Genomic DNA, 19,211 nt, shown 5'->3' on the forward strand with positions numbered 1-19,211 from the left:
TGGAGGACAAACACTCTATCGTTCCCAAAAATCTTTATTTTTGAACTGATACTTCTAAGGGATCACAGTTTTTAGGGCCCATGCGCCTGTTTACTTCAGACACTTTCTTGACTGGCAGTGTAAATAAAATTGCACTTTAAAAATACACAGGGTCTAACACTTATACTACCATTAGGTTTTATTTTTGTTTGCAGAAAATGGAAGATGATTTTGTGTTTCGGCATTCCACTTTACGAGATGTGCACCTTTAAAACGCTCCTGGCCCATGTGCTGCAGAAGTACCCTTTACCCTTTTCTTCCCATTAAAACTTTCATTATTTTTATGCCCTTCTTTAATGCAGATTTGTTTGAATGGCACACATGGGCTAGAGCCCGTATGGCATTATTTAACTGCTCCTCTAATCACAGGTTGCAATCTTATCGCGCCCCTATTGTCACCGCACCCGTAAAATTGAGGGTCTCAACGGAGGCTTTTGTGCTCTGAATCGGCATTTACAGTCACTCAAAAAAGTTTTAAAATGGCCCCCCGTAAAATAAGAAAAGTACGGCTTGAGGGAACTAAAAAATTACTTTTTGTGCGAGCATAAAAGTGCATACAAAAAGTTACCTTTACGTCCACTCTGATGCAGTGTTCACTGCAGAGAACCTTGAAGTCAAATTTTGATGTCTCACTTTAGTTTATACGAGCATGTAGCTCGAAGATTCAGGGAAAGGTTATTGCATAATAAAGTGTAAACACGCATAAGGCGGACTGATTGAGAAAGATTGTCACATTCTGACTTTGCCTTTAAGACAGCCAGTGGGGTAAAGCGTTCATTATGATGTAGTTCTTTCGCCCCATCATCAATAAAACTATTTTTTTAAGGTTGTAGGACTTCTCGTGGTCGATACCAGGGCCACGATTCGCACTATTAATGCCGCCGGACATGTTGGTACAGTCACCGGACGATACGTAGACGCACTTGATTTGGACGGAAAACAAATTTACTCGAACCTGACACCAACACGAAGGACGCATCTCTTAACAATAAATTAGTGAATTGTAATTTTTCCACAAGTCGAGTTTATCAATTGGAATAAAGTAAACTGCCTTAAATCTGTATTGGATGCATAAACATTTGTGGTTTTGAGTGTCGCCTCACTAGATATGTCCAAGTGGAGTGAAATGCCTAATCATGGCATATCTCTGCCGGTTCCAGCCGACGAGCAGACAACAGACTTCAGAAGAATTCTTTTAATCCGCCACTCTCTTTGAATTACTGAAAGTTTTCCTTGTGGTACTTGATAAAGAAGCTCCCTCAAAAGAAGAGGAGATGACCAAAATGCGTATTTACATCATTAACTTCAGAGGTAAGGCGCCCTGTGTCCTGCAGTCTCTCTACGCCTAGACCATTGGGCTATTTTCCATAAGTTTACCTTAAAAAAATTAAGTGAATGCACTTCCTTTTTTTAGTGGGATATTCAAACGTTGTTAGGTTTGTTGATGTCAGTGTGGATTTAGTTGAGGCTAGAAAATGCAGTTGCTTATCTTGGGTGAAAGTGCGGGGGGTTCAATGGGGGCGTACAGGCAGAGGATGTGTTTCGGCATCGAACCGGTAAAAGAATATCCATTCATTACATGTGAATTAGTAATTTCCTAAATTCCAAATCATTTTATCATTTGATATGCCTTCAGTCACATATGCATATTTTAGTCAAATAAGTTCGTATTAATTTTAAGGTAAAGTAAATGATAAACTATAGAAAGGCATCTCAAGTTGTTTGGTCTTGGAAACAATCACCATTACAACCACTAAAAGGGATATAATCCGACCACCTCTGCCCGCCTGTTCACCCTACCTTTATTTGGAGGTTAAAGGCTCGTCTTGAATTACATTTGCACCTGAACATGTCGTTTGCGGAAACAGCTATCTTCAGACAACTAGTGGGCGGTGTGCTCTGCTGTCCCACCACAATGACATACAACAATTTTTACAAGAAGCTGAACTACGTCCATTGGGTTCAACTAAAGCTCTATAATATGGTGTGATTTGAGGAGGTTTGAGGTTGGAGGGTTGGCTCAAACTGTAAGGTACGTAGGGGAAATACATCACATGTTACCGTCGCGATAGGCCCTGCCATGCATATAGACAATCGCATGGGGTCCATAGGTACTTACCAGTGTATAAAGCGGTTACGCGGAATTGTGCTGAAAAAAGTGCGGCCATGTGGATCAACCCGCAAATTCTCTTCCATCTTTTCGTCTATAAAAAATAATCTCGGACTGACAAACAGTTGTAACGAATCACATTGGGATTGGCTTGCTAGCGCCATCGAAAACTGGCCAAGCAATTTAATTAAATCGGTTACCACGATGCCTATCAACTTGTTTATCACCACTTGTGTTGACGCCCTATTGTCGACTCTTTAGCTTAACATCATCCTCCTAAAATCGACTCTCTTTTTAGGCAAATCGGTGCAAGAACTGCCCATTCCCACCATCCCTATACCAAGTAAGCAGTCTTGAGTTTCTCTTAGTCCTTTGCCCTTTGTGAAAGTGATTTTGATCAAAAAGGCAGACGCAGAGGACAGCTGCATGCTAGTTGTAGAAGTATTTTCTTTCTTAGGGGTAGACACCGGAAAAGGCAGACTTCTTCAAATAAGTAGACCACCCGGACGGTATACATAAACTCCATGCCAAAGTAACTTAACGAGATAATATCAAAGTGTTTTTATTCAGTCACTCAACCTGTTTGACCTCATAACTACGCCCCTCTCAACTATGGACTGACACTTGCCTACGAGAGGGGAAAGAAGAAACACGGTAAAGCATACCCAGCCTCTCTTTGTTTGCCTGTTTTTAAAGGTCAGTAAATGCAACTGATTGCAGCCAGTTCCACTCTCCGGGACAGGCGGAAATCTTCCAGTCGACAACCTCGTGACCAATACTTTGTTCCTTAACTAATAAATCTGTTATTTAATTCAGATTCATGGTTTTTTTTAATTTTAGCGGTTTTCTTTAATGAAACGTTGTTTACCCAGCTTAAGGTCTAGGCAAGTCTCGAGCGTTAGGCGGTGACAGGTTTCGTGCACTGAATCTGCCTGCAAAATTTATGCACAAATAAAACAAATTACGCAGTTTTTACAGCTTTTCACTGATGTTTTAGGTATCTTTCGGTAAAAATCTAGCAAATTGTATGGAACTCCTGCTTTATTCTATCAGACGAACAGGCTGGAGGATTATTTCAGACGTCTTTGCAGATTTTTACGAAATAGCTACGGCTCCTTTAGATTATTTTTTTACCGTAGACAGACCGCAAATCTCATTGATCTTAGCAAAATGCATTCAAAGTTGTATATAAACCACCAAATGGTGTCAAGGAAGGATAGTGAACCCCCACTAGTTGATGTTTTGCAACTACTTAATTGCTATTGGTCATTTCCACTCAGCCAATCATGAGCTATGGTAGTAATGAGGTCGCTATACTAAGCTTCAACAGTCTTTGCAATTTTCGCGGCACGTGGAATGACCACTGTAGTGAAATGAAGACTTTGACCACCCAGCGCATTACGGAAATGAACAACACGCCCAGCAATAGCGCCATTTTTAGTGATGTCGAGGTATTCCATGCTATCGCTGTAATGGTCGCGGTCATAGTGATCGGGAGCATCGGGAATACTCTTGTGATCTCAGTGCTTTGTCTTAAGAACTTCTCCGTCAATAGCCGGTGGAATCAGTACAGACGGCGGAACCAGTCCAATATCCCCGAGAACAGCGAAACAGGTGCTTTCGATCGAGACAAAACTCTAGACTTTTTCATCCTCGTTTTGGCTGTCTCTGATCTCCTGGTCTGTGTCGTCATCATCCCATCAACCATCACTATGGAGATCCACCAGTTTCGTATCAGTGTCGATGTTCTCTGCAAGCTCTTCTACGTCCTTTTTGTCACCAACACCACCTTCTCCTCCCTGCTCATCTCCGCAGTGGCGCTCGATCGGTATCTCTTTATATGCCACTCGCTAAAACACATTCTCACTCTGATTCGAGCAAAGATTCTTGTTTCCACCCTGGCCCTATTCTCTCTCTGTGTGGGTATTGCTGCGGGCTGTGTGGTGGGTGTCAAGGCTATACATCATAATGCAACAGAGGACAATGTTACAACCAATTACATCTGCGAGGAGAATGAGTACGTTCGAGGGATTAGTGAGCTTCAAAAGACTGTTTCGCAAATAATTAAGTACCTCAACCACGCTTGTTATCTGGCCTGCATTCTCATTGTTCTCATTCTCTACTCTTGTGTCTTCTGGGCTATTGTTACCTCAAGATCTCGTAGTCAAAAACTCACCGTGTCCTCCCAGACAAGCCGACAAAATGGCCGCAATTCCAGCCTCCAGGGGAAGTCCACTGCCAATTCGAGAATGTCTCGACAACGGATAGCCAATCTACCGGCTAAGTTGCGGCAGAAGGCCCAATTCACCCTACAGAATCTCCGCTCCGCACTCATGCTTTTCATCATTGCTCTCGTCTACATTCTTACATTCGTCCCATCTCTGGTGATTGCAAACGGTTGGGCTCCACAAAATTTAGTGCTTCTCTATCTCTACTATGTAAACAGTGCTGCCAATCCCTGCATCTACGCCATCTTTACACCCTCCTTCCGTCAGATAGTAGCCGTGCTCTTCCGCAACTGTTTCTGCAAGGGTCGAAGCACACAGCCTCCCATCAGTGGGAGAAACTCAAAACGCTCGGATCCCGTTGCCACCATTAATGCCGGTATCTCCCACACCAACAGTCGGGCCTTCAGCCGGATGGGCAGGAAGAAACGGCCGATTGAGGAGGCCTATCCCTTTATTTCGAGGGAGGAGAGAATGGCTGCCGCTGCCGCTGCCGCCGCCGCCGCAGCAGCGGCGACTGCAACACCCACGGTGTCGAATAACGAGTCCAATATGGATGCAAGTGATTTCTGACTATCCAAGTTACTGTATGTAATATTTTTGTATGAAAGGGACGCTTCCATAGCTGCATATCCTTATTCCCGTTCAGCAAGTGTGTATGTATGTCAGCCAGATTTAAGGACGGCGCGGTGCAAAGTACAAAACCTAACGTGGTGGTTTATTACCGCCGTGAGGTAAAGTATGTGTAAGTAAGTTTACTAATAGGCCAGTGCTCTGGATGTGATTGGAGCTAGTGAGACCACACATTTTTAATCCTTTTTGGGTCGCGTAACTTCACAATCCCTCTGATTAAAGTCATGATTGTTGCGGTAAATTCATACATAGATTAGCTGCTTTTTCCTTAGTATGCTCACCCACAGGGAACTTGAATGCAAGTTGGATGTCTACTTTTACTGGAAATCTGCAGGATGCATCAATGACCTTCAGGCGTCCTGTTGTAGGCTAATTAAAGGAAACGACGAGTGTGGCTTTGTTGCGAGACGAATGTAGGCAGCCATTGAGGGTATTTGTTAGTAAGTCGCTAATCCGTCTGCATACCTACTGATCCAATTTCCAGTGGCAAAAAGCTTAGTGTTTACAACCCAAATCTGCCCTGAAATGACCCCTCGATTTTGCATTTTCTTCTGCAAAAGCATGTATTGATCCAATGATGGAGGTCCCGTCCATTAATGATTAAATCCCTTCTCAAAAATGGGAACTGGATTTGGAAGCAATGTCTTCAGGCAATGATTACATGTTAAACAGCTTCATAGTTTTCACACTCCTCTCTGCTAACATGAAACGAAGTTCCGTCATACATAGCTTCACACCATACGAAATTCCATGTCTTCAATTTCTGCCAGTCGGCATTGACCATCCATTATGGGAACACTATCCACCATGGCCCTAGTTTAATGGATTGTGTACACTAAGCTGTCTGACAAACTGGGTATCAGTTGATCCACATCTTGAGGTAGGCAATGGATTCTTCCATCCAAAATGAGCAGTTAGTTTTCCTCTGTCCCAATATGCAATGTCGCCAGTTAGTTCCTGTTTCAGAACGAAAGGTAGTCGGTCGTTCTGCCATGAATACGTAGTAAACTCTCTTTTGGTCACTCAATTCTGTGTATTCCTCTTGTCCAAGCGCAAGGAGCCAATCATCTACTTTTAACGGTATTTTGGGGTAAAATTACATTTCAGCGAATGTGTACTCAAAATGAATACGGTTGCGCATGCAAAAAACCCAAATTCTTTTGCCTAGAAGAGAAAGGCCGTGCCGAAGAGATTGAATATGTGAATGATGGAAGTTTTTTCCAAATACTGACTTCCGTCCAATGTACCCCGAGTACCATCATCTCAGGCTTTTTCAAGGGAGCTAATGCAATATTTAGCATACCCATAAGGAAGAAATTGATGTTTCTGAGTTCTTCGTAGTTTCCAATGATCTCCACTCTTTCCTTCTTCCGGTTCTTCTCTGTGGATAATTCAATGTCGAAAGAAAAAATTCCAACCTTTTAGTCACTGTCGATCGAGGAGGTAGAACACACACCTTTAGGACATCTTTTAATGCTCTTACCAATGGAGGAGCCGATTTCATTTCATTTAGCCTTTTTCTCAATCTCCGTCAAAGCAGACCGGTAGGGGCGTGATGCCTTTTTCTAGGAAGTTCTACTTCCAGCAAAGGAGAGTGATACCGGATTCCACCGAATGTGAGTTAACAGCACTATAAACTTAACAGCAACTATCCAATACTTTGAATAGTTCTCCCGCGGAAGTGAACCAAGTAGAAACAAAAAAACTGCTGTTTAATTAAACAGCCATGCCTGCGGGAGAGTATTTTATTAGGTTAGTTCTGATTTGAGGTTCTCGTGGGCGTCTAACAAACCTCAGAGTGTGACATGAAGCGTTGCAATGCAAACTTTAATATACCTGAAAATAAATTGCAGCTGCGATTCATGAAAAGGTATTTAAATTCTGATGCGATTAGTTTTCCGAGGTTTGAAGAACATATTCTCTTAAACAAATGATGCGTAGAACCTTAATAGATCCTACCATGTTAATTGCTTATTTTTATTTTCGCAGAAAAAAATGGAAGTATTTTGTCAAAAATGACATTGCCAAATAAAGTGACACCTAACTTTTCCCAACTCTTAGGGTTTTTGCGTTCGGCCAGGCTAATTAAAGTATGCATTGCAAGTTCTTCACTGCTTTCTAGCTGAGGCCAACTGGACACCCTCCATTCCCCAAGAAAGAACTGACAAAAAGAGATCCCTACACACACACACATACAGGCATTCATTAACTGCGTTTTTGCTTGGTATTGTGGCCTTCTTCGGAGTTGAACAGAATATGGGACCATCATGCAACAAGGCCTCTCGTCCCGAGCCATTTACACTAAGGGTATGAGCAGTCCGTGTGGGCAAATGTGGCAACGGTTGAGGATATCTTCGTTTACACCATCGGGGGCTATTCGGGGTCCAATCCAGCCCAAAGCTGGCCTGATGTTGAGTTTCTAAGGGCACGTCCAATAGGATGATGCACGTATCTGCCTTTTGGGTTGGCATGTCATGCATAAAATGTATGGGAGGGGAGGAAAAGGGGAAAATACTCTTTAGGGTAAATACACTAACTTTTATAAAATTTGTGGCACCACAAATCGAATTCTTTGTCTGTTCCCTAAATTATCACCCCCACACAGTGTAAGGTGTTACGAAATTACTGCACCCCGTGGAAGGTCGACGATTGTCTCAGTAAGACGTGTCAGTGATACGTGAATGACAGGAGCGTAATTCGATCGTGGGTTTGCAAGATCGTAAGGCGTACACGCAACGTCACAACATAATTCGTCATTTCAAATGCGTCTAAGTGATGGCTCGGGAGGCAACACCCGCCCAAAGCAAAACTAACAGAGCAAGACACCTTTACTACTTACATAAGGTTGAAGTCAGATGCCTGCGGTGCCAAATTTTACTTCTAGCTAAGTGTTACCTTCACTGAATTGCGTTGAGAGTTCTTGTGGGGCTTAGCAACAACGCAAATAAACACGTACTTCTGGCAGATCACTGGGTTCGTGGGCATGCACTGAATTAAGCACTCTTTCTAAGGATGCATAAGTCCTAATGCGTGGCCTTATGGCACAGCACAATTCTGATTACCATACAGTTAAATGCATGCACCAGCACACTCATGACCCAATGCGGTTGTGAACAGTTGTGCGCCTCAATGACGGTCCGTCCTTTGCACAACAAAAGCAAAGGAAAGGGAAAGGAAGGTGGGTTTTTACATTATGCTGCACCCTGTTTGTGGATTTCTTCCCCTCACTTTGAGCGAATCTTAGTCAATGTTTTGAAGGAGTGGTGACATCGCCGTGTTGCCAGTTGACCTTCGACTCCGTTGAAATGGGTGTCACTGATTCGTGTTGTGTCACAACTAAAGAAAGCTTCAGATTGCTAAACATTAAGCAACTTTTAAACGTAAAGAGGTAGGCAAGTTTAATTAAAGTATTTTCTTTCCACTATTTTTGTGGTATTGGTGAATGAAGGTGGCAAATTAGTCAAGCCCAAAAAAACAAATGAAATGAAGCTTCTTACACATAAGCAATGGTCTTTTGGAAATTCGTACGGCGAGTTCGCCAAATTCGTTCAGTTGGGATGGGTTTAATAGAAAGTGGGATGGGAACTTGCGTAAAAGTTACTTTTTATCACACCGTGCGCTGGCAGTGCTTTGAGAAGAAAGACGAGTTTCTGCACTCCTCCTTTAACACTACCCATTATTTGGTGTGGAAGGACCTCAAAGGGCCGCATCCTTGGTGCACTTCACTGAGCCAAGCTATAAATCAGTTGGTCGGTCCAGCCTTCATTTCTCAAAGGGAATTATTCAGCCCACCACGTCCAAAAATAGTTACTTCGTGACACTGCCCTATTTCACTCCCTATGGTCTTGTGAAAAAAAAGGGAACCTTAATTAAACCAGGAGAACTGGATAACTTTGCGGTTGAATGCACAACCCTTAGTCTCAGCAAGTGGGTAATTATACCGTTGTCTCGAAGAGCAGTTGGCTTTCTTTTTTAAAGTTGCCTTCTGAGATATTTCCGTAAAACCTGGAACTCAGAATAGGCTCAAGTATGTACACGGAGGAACAGACGAGCTGTTCATTAGTCCCCTTCATTATCAGCATCTCTCCAACAAACACAAACTTTGACCAGCTAGGTCAAGATAGATTATTCCCCTCAAAACAATTAGCCCTTCCATTTAGAAGGAAACCCCCTAGACTCATCTTGAGAGGTTGGAAAATTCGGTTAATTTTGAGCATAGTCGGAGCTCTCGATGCTGTTTAATGGTGCTAAGATTAAGGTAGCTTTAAAATCTATTTTAACTGGAAGGTAAGGAGACGCAGATCAAATATGCCCTCTGAAACAGCGAAGCAAATCGGAGATGTTGCTTGTGAATTACCTGTGAATGGTGTAGTACAAAAGCCCGCATTGCCTTATTGAGACACCCAAAATCAGCACCGATTTTGGATTTATACCCTGTTAGACAGTAATTTGAAATGAAAAATAAAAGACTTTTTTAGAATCTGCAAAATAAGTCTAATTTCGCCCTCAGCACTGAATCTCAGTGATTAACGAAGAGGGGTTTTAGGTCAGATCACGGCCATCCGCTCTGATCTGATCTACTCCAGTGTGCACTAATTAGCAGGTACCGGCTTTGAGGGACCGGAGACACTGGCAACACTCCTCCCCTATCGTAATTGCCAGAAGGGGCGCTTGCGTAGTCACAAATTTTTAGCGGTTCCTTTTTGAGATAGGCATTGTTTACTGTCGCTATCTGACGGTGAAATATTTTATTGAACACTCGTTTTGACCACTTTAAAAAGTATTTTTTGTTTTAAGTTTTTGTGGACGTAGGAAATCCTAATTTTATAGAATTTGACATCTCGCACACTTTCTCTTTACCTAATTTTCAAATACATCCTGCTGTTTAGCAACATTATCCTTATTCACGACAGAATGGAGGAGACTGTACTTTTCCAGTGGGAAATATAATCAGTCAGACAGGAAATAAAAATGATTATTTGCTTGGCATTAGGCTAGTAAGAATAGAGCAGCAATTTTTCCATTGGTGCATTTGCCGACATCTTTAGAGATGGGTGTTGTTAGTAAGTTAAAGCAAATTTTAAGCCATTCCCCATCTCCGGTGGCTAGAATTTTAGTCAAGCAAAATAAAAATTGACATAGTATGCTACATTTTGCAGCTTCGATGCGGTTTTAAAAAGTATTGCGTGACAGCCTCCAATCTCGCTGAGCCTCATCAGCACGGTGTCTACCAAATTTTGAATTCTCCAACTCCACTCCAAAACGCTGCAGCGTATTGACTGCTAAAATACAAGTATCCCCAATGTCGAGGCTGTGCGTTAGATTTCGAGCATTCGGAGTTGTAAAGCATGATTAATAACTTGAAAAGGCAAATGCAATTCTGCAGTTTTGCAAGCAAAGTTCAAAGCGATCCTCCGAGTGTGGATTCCCCCTATTCATCATCATTATCCTGCTCTGTGTAGAGAGGTGCTTCAACCACTCCCCGGGTTGATCCATTAGGGAAATTAGGCTTTGACTGAGAAACTTAACTCCTTCTGAGTTTACTACAGTCCATAAAGGAGTACAAACACTCTGTCGCATTACTTTTACGAAATCGGCAGCGAGGTTTGGTGGAGGATCCAAGCAGGCGAGAAAATCTGCAATCCAACTACAATGCTATTGTTTCTGCTAAAAAAGACTTGCCGTTGAATTCTGTAGCCGAAATAGAAGAGAAGAAGTAAATAACACTGCCAGACTCGCATTGGAGTGCAATTACTGGCGTTTCCGAGGTGGTACATATGAAGTTTAGTCTTGTTACCTTGCAGAGTAGCTTTCTGCAGCACCTTTTTTGAAAATACACCATCGAAAGGAAAATAGTTTGAGCCTTGAAATTACTTTATCACTTGCTAAGCAACTATATACAAGCTTTGTATAAAAACATGAAAAACTGCCGAAGTTTCCCTCGAATGGTTTCGTCATGAAGACAGTCGACATTACATCCTGGGACTCGCACAAGGCCCTGTCCCCAAAATCCAAGAGAGTAGACCAATTTCTCCATTATAACCTTTATTTCTTCACCAACGTTCAAGTTCGTTTAGCATGTAATGGTATGATAGTCGAGTGTCTATGCCAAGAAAGGTTGATGGCAATCATCACTTGAAGAAGTACCATCTTGGAGAAGACTCATCAGGGGGATATAGAAGACGAGAATGTCAACGAGGAGTAGTCCGAATCTTCCTGTCACCCTCTCGCCTTCCATCCATGAGTATGAACCTACTCATGGATGGGTTTTGCAACATGCATTGTGAAGGTTTATATTAATGTCTCGTCACTTCACGTCATGTCGTGTTGTGCCACGCCTTACCTATCCTGTCTTAACAGAGCAGGAAGAAGACTGTTTTTCTTATGATTCTCTAGTTTTATCATAATATGAGTAAATGAATCATTTATTAAGAGGAAAGCCTCTGCAGTGCACTACACACAACCATAAAGTAAGTCTGGTGTTGTAGACATGATATGGTGTGGGCGTGAGGTGCGGAAAATGGAGCGGTGAGTGAATGAGTGAGCAAAATTGTTGTGAGGGTTGGCTCAAAGCGCGAGGGGTGTCGGGGGAGGGAAGTACATGAAAGATCACCGCAGCGATACGCTGGGTCATATCTACCAATGTAATCATTTGCATGCAATTTACAAGTCCTCAAACAAGTGAAGGGAGGGAAATATGCGCTGATCCTCAGGTAGCAAGTGTTCCAAAATACTTGGAAGTAGGATAGAAACGGACAAACCTGACTAACGGGCATTAAGGCTCAGCGCAAAGTAAGCGGAGAACAGTGCCTATTACATGAAATCCATTTATCTTAGTAAATAGTATCGAAAAAGCTTTCAAGTCTTAGCAGTTTAGCTTTTTCCCAAAAATCAAATAATTCGGTCATTAGTTTTAAACCATAAAAAGTCCATCGTCTGCACTGCCTCTCGCTTACGAATCGGAAAGGGCGAAGAAAGGCAGAAACCTTAGTTTACTTTGGGTACGTTTCTAAAAAAGTTTATTTCCTCAATCTCCTGAATTTTTTGGCAGGAATAAAAAAAACAATCGTACCTCCTTACCAGTCCAATTTTTTTCCACAAGCAAAGGCAAACTAATTTACCGATTCGTTTTTCCGCACCACCTTTTAATGGGTTGTGCTTCTGCTGTTTAAACTTCACAGAGTACTTAAACGGATCGAGTACTTTAAACCCACCCTCTGATTTTCCACTAAATTGTATAAGACTGTTCCCTCCACTTAGGGCAACCATGCAAGGTAACATAGAGAGAAGGGCGGGATGGCCGTATAACGGAGTGAAAACATAAGGCCACGGTTGTTGAAAGCATTTAACCGGTAAGTGGAGGATGTGACCTTGCGTAGATGGTGGCTTCCTATGACCGGAACGTTACAAGAATATGACAAAATTCATCCATGTCTGCGGAACGCATGGGAGAAATATGGTTGCATGTATTTCGCCTTTTCATGTATCACGTGATGTCAGGCGGTGACGCCAACATTTTATCTTATTCAGCGGCTTTTTACAGCATTCCCTTCAAGTAACAGGGAGAACCGACCGTACTTGCGCCTAACTTAGTGATGTATGCTTGTGAAACAGAGACGCCCATGTAATTGGCATAACAGTTCAACTGTCGTTTAAATACAAAAGAATTGAAGCTCAGCGACCAAAGCACGAGACTGTACTCCACGCCATGACAGACGTACTGCATTCATGCCGTCGAATCGGCACTTGTCTTCCTACTAGAGAATTTCAATTTGGTAATCACCACTACTGCATTGACTGCAACAACGCGGACTTCCCACAGCAGGAGAGAGGGAGGGTAACTTAATGGGCTACAATGTAAGAATCGAATGAATACCTGTAACTCCCCTCCTCAATGCAAATTAAACTCATTTTTCTCCTTTTTTGCTCAAAATTCAATGGATGATTACAGGTATTTTTCGCTATTGGTCGGTATCATAAGTCCTTAAATGTGCTGTGGAGCAAGAATTTACTTCTCTTGTACCTTTGTTCCATCTTGGCTTAAGTGTAAGTCATCTGCAAACTATTATTCGACAAAATTTCCCATCCCTATTTTCAGCACGCATATTCCGCTGCTCTAACGATTGTGTAGAGTTAATTATTTCGCAAATTCAGGGTGTCAAGATGGCGAAGAATCAAAGGCGGCTATCTTAAATGGAACATAGAAATGCATTCACCGAGGTTCACTTATCTCAAAATTCTAGTTCTAGAAGGAGTTCCCTACGCACACCTGGCGTAGTAGGAACTGGGGTTAGTAAGCGTGAGCTTAAACACCCTGTCGACCTCCCATTTAGAGTAGTCAGTGGGCAAGGCCATCACCACAGCCGCCTCCATTTGCCGACGTGTAGGAGCGGGCAGACGTGCAGACGTGACATCCAACTAATATCTCCCACTGGAGAGCGCCGGAGCCACGACCTGGCCTCCGCTTACAGTATTGGCTGACCTTGGCCGTGTAGAGAGTACTACCTCACTTAAAGCGCATCTGTGCCATTCGTGGTCTCGTTCAGTTAGGATGGACAACAGAGCGAGAGCTCACCGATCCAGAATGCTTAAATATTATCCATGAAAGACCAAAAAAGGAACGTCCTCTTGGGTCGCAGGCGTCCACTGCGTATTGGATGGAACTCATCTACCTTCTTAGCAATTTTAGTTGGAGAAGAAGTTCTTAATAAAACCCTTAAGGTCGTGACAAGTATCTGGGCATTAAACTGGTGGAATGGACTAGGTTCTTAATGTGAGGCCGCATATCAACCCAACGCTAATGACTTTTCACGGGTGTGAACAGAACTTTTCCCAAATTATTTATTTTAGCAGCGGATGAGGTCAACCAACGAATGTCCGCAATTTTTTATTTCTCTATGTGATAAATTTTAGAGGTAAAAGTCGCACCCTAACCCTTCCTCATATTTAAGTAGTCGCGACAGCTCATCAGCCTTAAGTGCAAAGCTTATTTGGGCAATTGGAGACATCAGAATTTTGTGAAATCTCGTACCCGGTTAAAAGAAATGGAAAATGCAAAATATCAAATTGAAGTGATGATAATGTAGTTAAGGTGCTCGCACACCGTACTTCAGGTGATGAACCCTATCTGCAAGGGTGAGCCGTAAACGAGGGCGTCTAGCCGGACACCTCCTGCAAAGGTGTGATTCAATGGAAAGAATTTTTGCATTTTCCTTAATTTCTACTCACTGGATGCTTTTAAGTCCGAATAACAAATGAAGTCTTGACGGCTTAAACATGAGACATCAGGAATAAGGAGTCACCCCGTAAATACGACTGGAATACATCATGAAAGGAACTTTCATTAAAGGAAGGGAAATTTTTGAGATGTGGAAAAAATCAAATGTGTTCCAATCTAAGCATTCTGTATTTATGAGTATTTTGCAAATCAAAGGTATCACAAGTAACTTGCTTAGTGCACCCTGTTTGAAGTTGCTGTTGGGCACTTAACCCTGCGCCTTATTTAGAGTTCAGAAGTTCCCAAAGTACAGACTTCTTAAACAGGCTTTTGTTCTTGTGTTCCGTTTTGGATAGACTTTTCGGTACTCTATTGGGGAACAGCATAAAAATAAGGCGGCTAATTTATTCACTGGGAGTATTTGCAGGCCCCCCTGGGAAAACCGACTGGAGGCGTCCGTGAATTTGCAGATTACCGAGTAATATAAATGAATAAGTGGATCAGTTGGGTACAATTTGTGGCAAGGTTGGGTGATAATAAAACAATGCGTAAAGCGGGGATTAATAAGGTACCTCTTTTACGAGTGCTGTGGGTGTGTGAATTGTGTGCCAAGGATCCGCGGAATTAAATTTCCTGCTACATCGCTCACTTAGGTATAAAGCGCTCACACCTTCCGTAATGGTTGAGTGCTTTTCGCCTCCCATCCTCTAACTTGCCACCCATTCCTTAAAGATATAACACTCGGGACCTTATTATTATAGGATAGTGCTGATATTAGCTAACATGGCGGTCGTGGGGACCGAATCAAGGGAAAGTGTAAAAAACCATACAATAGCGTACACAACTAAGGCAACCACACATCCTGTGCCTCGTTTTGTACATCATCCTTAGCCTCCCTGCCCTGTGGTTGGCCCACCCACTGGTTTTCATCGCTGCGGGATTGCTAAGCCCTGACCTATACCAGTTCATGTGCCGAGCGCATTTTGAAGCTTGCTTCTCGGAGGCAGAACCTGCTTAAATTCATGGGAAGAGACGAACGTATCTCTCGTTCCAAGCTCCCACCTTCCCACCCAACTGTTTCTGTGCTCAACATTCCGCAACATGATAAGGTACCATATTTAAATGATTTCTTTTATCATTTTCGTGGAAATGTAATGAAAAGTCTGCTTCGTTTGATTGAGACCTGACTCTGTTTCTTTGTATCATGCACCCTAAGTCTGGATAATTTCCGACTTGAGGTAATGTAGGGAAACTGAAATTTACTTTCTTCCTGGACTTTTTGTGGTATCTCTCTAGGTTTTAGTATCCACAGCACATGTGGGTTTGGTGTGAGTTCAAGTGGTTCTTGTAGAATGGGCTAAATTTGTATTCCTCTTCATCCGAGATGGTAGATGTCACTGTCGCTAGTGTGGCATTCGAAGTCACTCTTGACCACGCTACAAGAACTTCAGGATGGATGGAATGATCGAAGGGGTCTACGAAGCGCCAGGTGTAATTAAAATAGATACGCATGCTGTCTGAAGATTTTGCAAGATCTGTGCAGTAAAAGGAGTCTTTACAACACAATTATAACGCATACAAATATACCGTCGTGCAAGCTGATTAAAATAGGAACGTGAATCATAAGATTAGATGCACAAAACTTCTCTCTGTTTAATTTAAAACGCTGTTTCGGAGCTCCCGGTGCCTCACAGCTTGTGCAATTTGCACACCAATCACAATTTGGAGGAGAATCTGCCCAAAGGCAAACCCGCCGAAATGACTTGCACTGAAAACTCATCCGAGAGGCAGAGTTAACGTCTAAATGATGATGATCAACAGAAAGGAAGCAATTTGCATACCGCATGAGGGTAATGTAAGTATTTAACTGGTAAAAGACAATAAATTTTCTTACAATCCGGATGTCACTTTTATTTGGAAGACGGTGGCTCTCTAAATCTTCTGCGTAGTTCACTCTTCAGACAGAAATCCTACAAACAAACGCTTTTTGGTTAGAGGTATATCTACTGTCCAAGTTGCCTCCACCATCGGTGTCATGCGAATGTGAACCAAGAGAGGAAGTGAGTTTTTGTATATTCGTTACCCTGTACTTCCTCCCATTTTCGATTCATTCACTTTTATCTCAAAATAACTTATTCATTTTGCTGTAAGTTCCTTCCGTAGTCCTGACGCAGCAAAACCAGTGATGCAACCATTATAGGTTTTGGACGCCTCCCAGCGTTGGGAACCTCGAAGCCTATAAGGGTGTATAACTTCCGAAAGACTGTAAACAGAGCCAGTAGGTATGTTGGTGTCAAGTTAGGCCAAATTAGAGCAGATATTAACAGGCTGCATTTTGGCGTTACTGAGAAGATTAATAAGCTGAACCAATGAACTGCATAAGTAGCTAAAAATTATGAAGCTGAAAGGTTATTGCGTTCCTGGAGTAAAAAAGAGGGAACAGTTTCACCCATTTGTGCTCTATTCGTTTAAATGTTAAGCATTTACACGAACTTACAAAACGCACCATATAATGTCCCGCCACCGACCCACCTACCGCCTCCCAAATGCAAGTTTCATTCGATGGCGTTTGATGGAAAAACCCGTGTTCGCCCCCTCCTCTCTCTGACATCAAGAGCTTATTCAAGTGGACTTTAGATAAAGATGGGTTGGGAAATGGGCATTTAATCACTTTGGAGTCGTGTAGCTTGAGTGATTCTGACAAGGTCAAGCCCCAAAAAGGGAAATTTGAAAATAATCCATTTCCCGTGGTTATTTACTCGACAGACAAATATTATTTTATTAGAGTTCCCGTACTTCCTCTTGCCTTACTTTGATCTTGATGGAAGGAAGTAAGTATCAAGCATTAATAAATGATGACAGGAAAAACTCCGCCTCATCAATTGCAATGGAGGTTTGTTTGAGGTCCAACAGAAAATTATTTGACTTGAGGGTAAATTCCCACAAGACTGTTTATTAATTTGCCCTTCTGAATTATAACTCTCTAAATATTACCTATCAATTTGGTAAGGTTATTCTACTTACCAATCCTAGCTTATTTGGCTCAGAAAAGACCTCAATTTCCTTTCTTAAGCATGACAATGCTTTTTCCCTCTTTTAGCTGATAAATTTGCCCTAGCGAGGGCGGGAGTAATGCGAACAGTGGCATTTTTCCGTCTTCACTTTTGGATACGAATTTATGCTTTTCCTTATCAGGAGCCTAAGGAAAAATTGGCCACTGCATTCTGGATGCCACAATGTTCTGATAAGACGCCAGTCTCTGCCAGTTTTTGTTTTGACAACTGAAAAGTGGCATTATCCGTAGAGTAGAAACCTTTTTGCTTCTATCTTACTGTTTTAAAATTTACTATTCTACTTGCGGCAAAAGCTGCGGTACGCGTTTGCGTAGCAGATGGGGCGAGAAGGTCAGGTCCCCACTTATGTACAACGCTGGTAGAGAAGGCGTTAATCCGCAGGCTTGACAGCGCATACCTCATGAATCATTTTTTGGAGGATGAAGGTAGCTCCTCACCTATTAACTCTCCCGCTTTGAATTAGTAGACAGAAAATTTGCCTCTTTTCCACTAGCCTGAGCGTTTGATGCTAATAGAGGAAGGAGGGGTGACACTGGGGGCGCGTGTGTGTGGATCTAGAGGGAGGGTGTCAGCGGCTTTTCGCCAAACACGGATACGATTAATCGAGCCCAGAGTAAGTGCGTGTTCCAAAGTTTAGAAATGGTATACAAGAGCAAAAAAGAGACCAATTCCAAAGTTCACCGACACATTTAATTGAATCACTCCACAATGCGGTAGGTATGTGTGGCATTGAGGTAACTTGACCCTCATTTACTTCATTAAACCTCTCACCCCGGTGCTATGCTCCTTACGTGATTGTTCAGGTAACAAAACATAAGAGGTGAGCTCCCCTTCTTGGAGAAAGTAGTTTTGATAATACGATAATGGACTTGGAATACCTTTTTTTGTCCATTAGTGGAAGATCGCAGCAATGTTTGTCATCCAAGATAAATTGTGCAATGGTTGCAAGTACTACATTCCCCTATCAGTACCGTTCATATTATTACTATCGTACTTCTTATACCCCACAGCTATCTGAACTATCCTTTAATCTTTCTTTAAATAAATACATTGAAAAGGTTGATGATTTAATAGTGTCGCGAAAGGTAGAACCATCATTGAGGTTGTTTTGGACGATAATACGGCTAGTGAACACGCTGCATGGTGGTCGTTGGTCTGAGAAGTATTGTCCGGCCTACCTTAATCTTGACTTTATGCGATCGTGAGCCTGCATAGGGGCTGGTGAGCCATTAACAGAATCGACGTAAATGGAATGGCACGGCACTAAGGTTATGACTAAATCGCTAGAGACAATCCAAAATAGTAACATTCTGTTGCAGCTTATATTCATGCAATAAACTCAGAATTCCTGGACGCATTCGGATTGATAAGTGTCGTGGCCATCAAAAATGAATTGGCCAGGTGAAGGGGGTGGATAGACTGGTGGGTAATGTCTAAATAATAATACGAATAATAATTTTGAAAGGCAAGCTAGGCTATATCAGATCTGGTTAGTTAATTGAGAAGGCTGGCCACCACAATTAATCGGATAAGGTGTTAAAGAAGGGGCAAGCTTTTGGGTAATTAAAAAAAAACAACTGACTGACCGCATCTTACTCCGAGCTGTAGGTTGCGGAAGTGTTCTATTCTCAAAAAAACAACTTGCCTTTCAAGGAAGCATCATCCTCTTTTACCATTTCATTGTAGAATTGCAAATTACTTTACTTTCTGGGCGCTTTTTCTAATCTGAGACGGAACTAATTGTTCCATCCATTAATCATGCCTCTTCCCCTGGTTTTACGGCTTATGAAATTAGAATTCGAACAAATATTTGATTGTAATTTTTCACCGTTTATTTTAGTAACTCTTTCAGTTGAATTTATTATACCGAAAGAAGTATTTTACTACAACTACATAGCAGAGGCTTTGTTCAA

The 19,211-nt window shown here is 42.2% G+C and overlaps 2 protein-coding genes across 2 annotated transcripts; both read left to right on the forward strand. All coding sequences in view use genetic code 11, as the record gives it.

Annotated features, from left to right (window-relative positions):
• Positions 1-3,435: 3,435 nt before the first annotated feature.
• On the forward strand, positions 3,436-4,947 carry EGR_00539 (Orexin receptor type; the record flags this gene model as incomplete). The annotated part of the gene is made up of 1 exon (XM_024489788.1): positions 3,436-4,947. One exon carries the CDS (start codon positions 3,436-3,438, stop codon positions 4,945-4,947), a length of 1,512 nt encoding a protein of 503 aa, XP_024355785.1.
• Positions 4,948-11,195: 6,248 nt separating this feature from the next.
• Positions 11,196-13,488, forward strand: EGR_00540 (hypothetical protein; the record flags this gene model as incomplete). The annotated part of the gene is made up of 2 exons (XM_024489789.1): positions 11,196-11,251; positions 13,341-13,488. The coding sequence occupies 2 exons, from the start codon at positions 11,196-11,198 to the stop codon at positions 13,486-13,488; spliced, it is 204 nt and encodes a 67-aa protein (XP_024355786.1).
• Between the last annotated feature and the right edge of the window lie 5,723 nt (positions 13,489-19,211).

Source organism: Echinococcus granulosus (assembly GCF_000524195.1).
Source record: "Echinococcus granulosus chromosome Unknown EG_S00002, whole genome shotgun sequence".
Lineage (NCBI taxonomy): Eukaryota > Metazoa > Platyhelminthes > Cestoda > Cyclophyllidea > Taeniidae > Echinococcus > Echinococcus granulosus.